This window comes from Gracilinanus agilis, chromosome 2, assembly GCF_016433145.1.
Source record: "Gracilinanus agilis isolate LMUSP501 chromosome 2, AgileGrace, whole genome shotgun sequence".
NCBI classification, from domain to species: domain Eukaryota; kingdom Metazoa; phylum Chordata; class Mammalia; order Didelphimorphia; family Didelphidae; genus Gracilinanus; species Gracilinanus agilis.
Window position 1 is genome coordinate 556,546,246 of NC_058131.1, and position 2,337 is coordinate 556,548,582.

General features: G+C 40.1%; 1 protein-coding gene across 1 annotated transcript; it reads right to left on the bottom strand.

Moving 5' to 3' along the window:
- Positions 1–853: 853 nt before the first annotated feature.
- On the bottom strand, positions 854–1,789 carry LOC123236069 (olfactory receptor 4S2-like). The gene has a single exon (XM_044662329.1). The coding sequence runs from the start codon at positions 1,787–1,789 to the stop codon at positions 854–856; it is 936 nt and encodes a 311-aa protein (XP_044518264.1).
- Positions 1,790–2,337: the final 548 nt, after the last annotated feature.

A 2,337-nucleotide genomic window follows, 5' to 3' on the forward strand; every position in this document is an offset into this window, starting at 1 on the left:
TCAAATTTTATTTTGTTCTTTTCTATAACTTTAAATTAGAGAATACCTAATGTTCAGTTGTTTTTGTCCTTTCCCCACCCCCAGAAAGATAAAGTTAGTTTCAGGATAATATTTATTTTCTTATTAACCACTTAGTAGTGCTATTCAGAAATGAAAGGTCATTTCTTGGTAAACAATGGATGACCCTTCACTGAAGGTCTTCAAGTAGAAGCAAAATGACTCTTGAGAATGATAGAAAGATGACTACATGTGGACTAAAAAAGGGTTAGGGAGAGTTAGAATAAAGGTCCTTTGGGGTCCTTTTGGACACTAAGATTCTGTGGTTCTGAAATTCAAAGGCTAGATGACCACCAACCTAGAATATTGTCAATATAATTCTTGTTTAATTTTTGGATTGGAATGGATGATTTCTGAGATTATTTCCAACTCTGAGATCCAGTGACTCAATACCACTGTGAAATGGACAAAGCTTTTCTCCCCTAAGTCTTAACTTCATCTATAAAGTAAAATCAGACTAGAGAAGATCTCTAAAACTGCTTAAGCTATGATCCTAAAATCTTTTCTCTCTGTCTCTGAAGCCATGATTCCCAGAAATGTTTCATTATCAGTGAAATCAGAGAAAAATATAGACCCCAGAGAGGTAATAATTCTTGGGGTTTACTGTCTTATTCCCGATTCCTCAAAATACAACTACCCATGGTAGATAGAAAAGAAGCTTTTTAGGTAGTTAAATTTGCCTTGAGAGTATAATTATTTTCTAGAAATATTAAACCCAATGGATTCACCCTATTATGGAGTGGTTTGACCTCTGGGTGTCCCAAATGGTTTTATGTTTCTTTAATTTTGATTTATTTCAACCTTTTTTTCCTTCCCCCAAAACCCTGTGCCTCCACAAGCGTTTCACAGCATTCTTCACATCCTCATTCCTTAGAGTGTAGATGAGGGGATTTAGCATTGGAGTGATAGTGGTATAGAACACAGAGACTGCCTTGTCTAGTGGGAAGGTAGTAGATGGACGAAGGTAGATAAAGATGCATGGGACAAAAAAGAAGGTCACCACTGTCAAGTGAGAGCCACAGGTGGAAAGAGCCTTTCTACGGCTCTCTGAAGAGTGCTTCCGGAGGCTCAGTAGGATAACCATATAAGAGGTTAGTAAAATGAGGAAGCAACCCAGGGAGATGAGACCACTATTGGCCACCACTAACAGGTTCACTAAGGAGGTATCTGCACAGGCAAGTTTGAGGACAGGATGAACATCGCAGAAATAGTGGTCGATGACACGAGCACTACAGTAGGGAAGCTGGAAAGTCAGAAGGGTCTGCACAAATGAGTGGCCCAGGGCACCTGCCCAAGACAATAAGGCTAGCACAGCACAGGTGTTGACACTCATGATGGTGCTATAGCGTAGAGGCTGGCAGATGGCAGCATAGCGGTCAAACGCCATTACTGTGAGGACAAAAATCTCAGCACAGCCAAAGAAGTGAAAAGTAAACATTTGTGTAACACAGCCCCAATAGGAGATAGTCTTGTCCTCTGAGATGAAGTCTGCAATCATTTTAGGGGCTGTGGCTGAGGAGTAGGCAATGTCCACAAAGGAGAGGTTACTTAAGAAAAAATACATGGGAGTATGGAGCTTAGACTCCAAGCATACTGTGAATAGGATCAGCAGGTTCCCCACTATGATCACGGTATAGAAGAGGAGGAACAGGGAGAAGAACATCAGCTGCATCTTAGGATCCTGGGACAGCCCTAGGAATACAAACTCAGTAATGTTGTTGACTACTTCCATTGGGGCCCAGGTAGAAAAACTCCAGCTACCTGCAGAGATTCATAAATGCCACAGACAAAGTGAGCATTATTGAAAACAACCAAACTGACAATATATTCAAATATAAATGCTTAAGTAATGTTGAGTATTTCATGGAAATTGGAAGAAACATAGATCCAGAGCTGTGTAAAGAATCATTCTTATAAATTGTTTAAAAATTAAAGCTGAATAAAAGTAAAAGGGGCTTCCTTTGGGAGGAAGTAGACCACCTCCCTCTTCAACGGGTTATCATGATGTCATGATGTTGAGGATCAAATGAGATAATATATGTAAAGCATTTTGTGAATCTTAATGTGCTAAATAAATGTTCACCAATATTACAGACCCAGGTCATTCATCTAAGTTTTAAGGACTTTCCAAATTCTAAATGTTGAGAGAGAGAGAGAGACAGAGATAGACAGAGAGAGACAGAGAGGAGAATGGGAGAGGGAGAGACACAGAGAGAGACAGAGAGGGAGAGTGAGAGACATTCAGAGACAGAGAGAGAGAGAGAGAGAGAGAGAGAGAGA

Excerpts from the sequence above, each read along its gene's own strand:
- LOC123236069 (XM_044662329.1), bottom strand. The coding sequence starts at position 1,789 with ATGGAAGTAGTCAACAACATTACTGAGTTTGTATTCCTAGGGCTGTCC.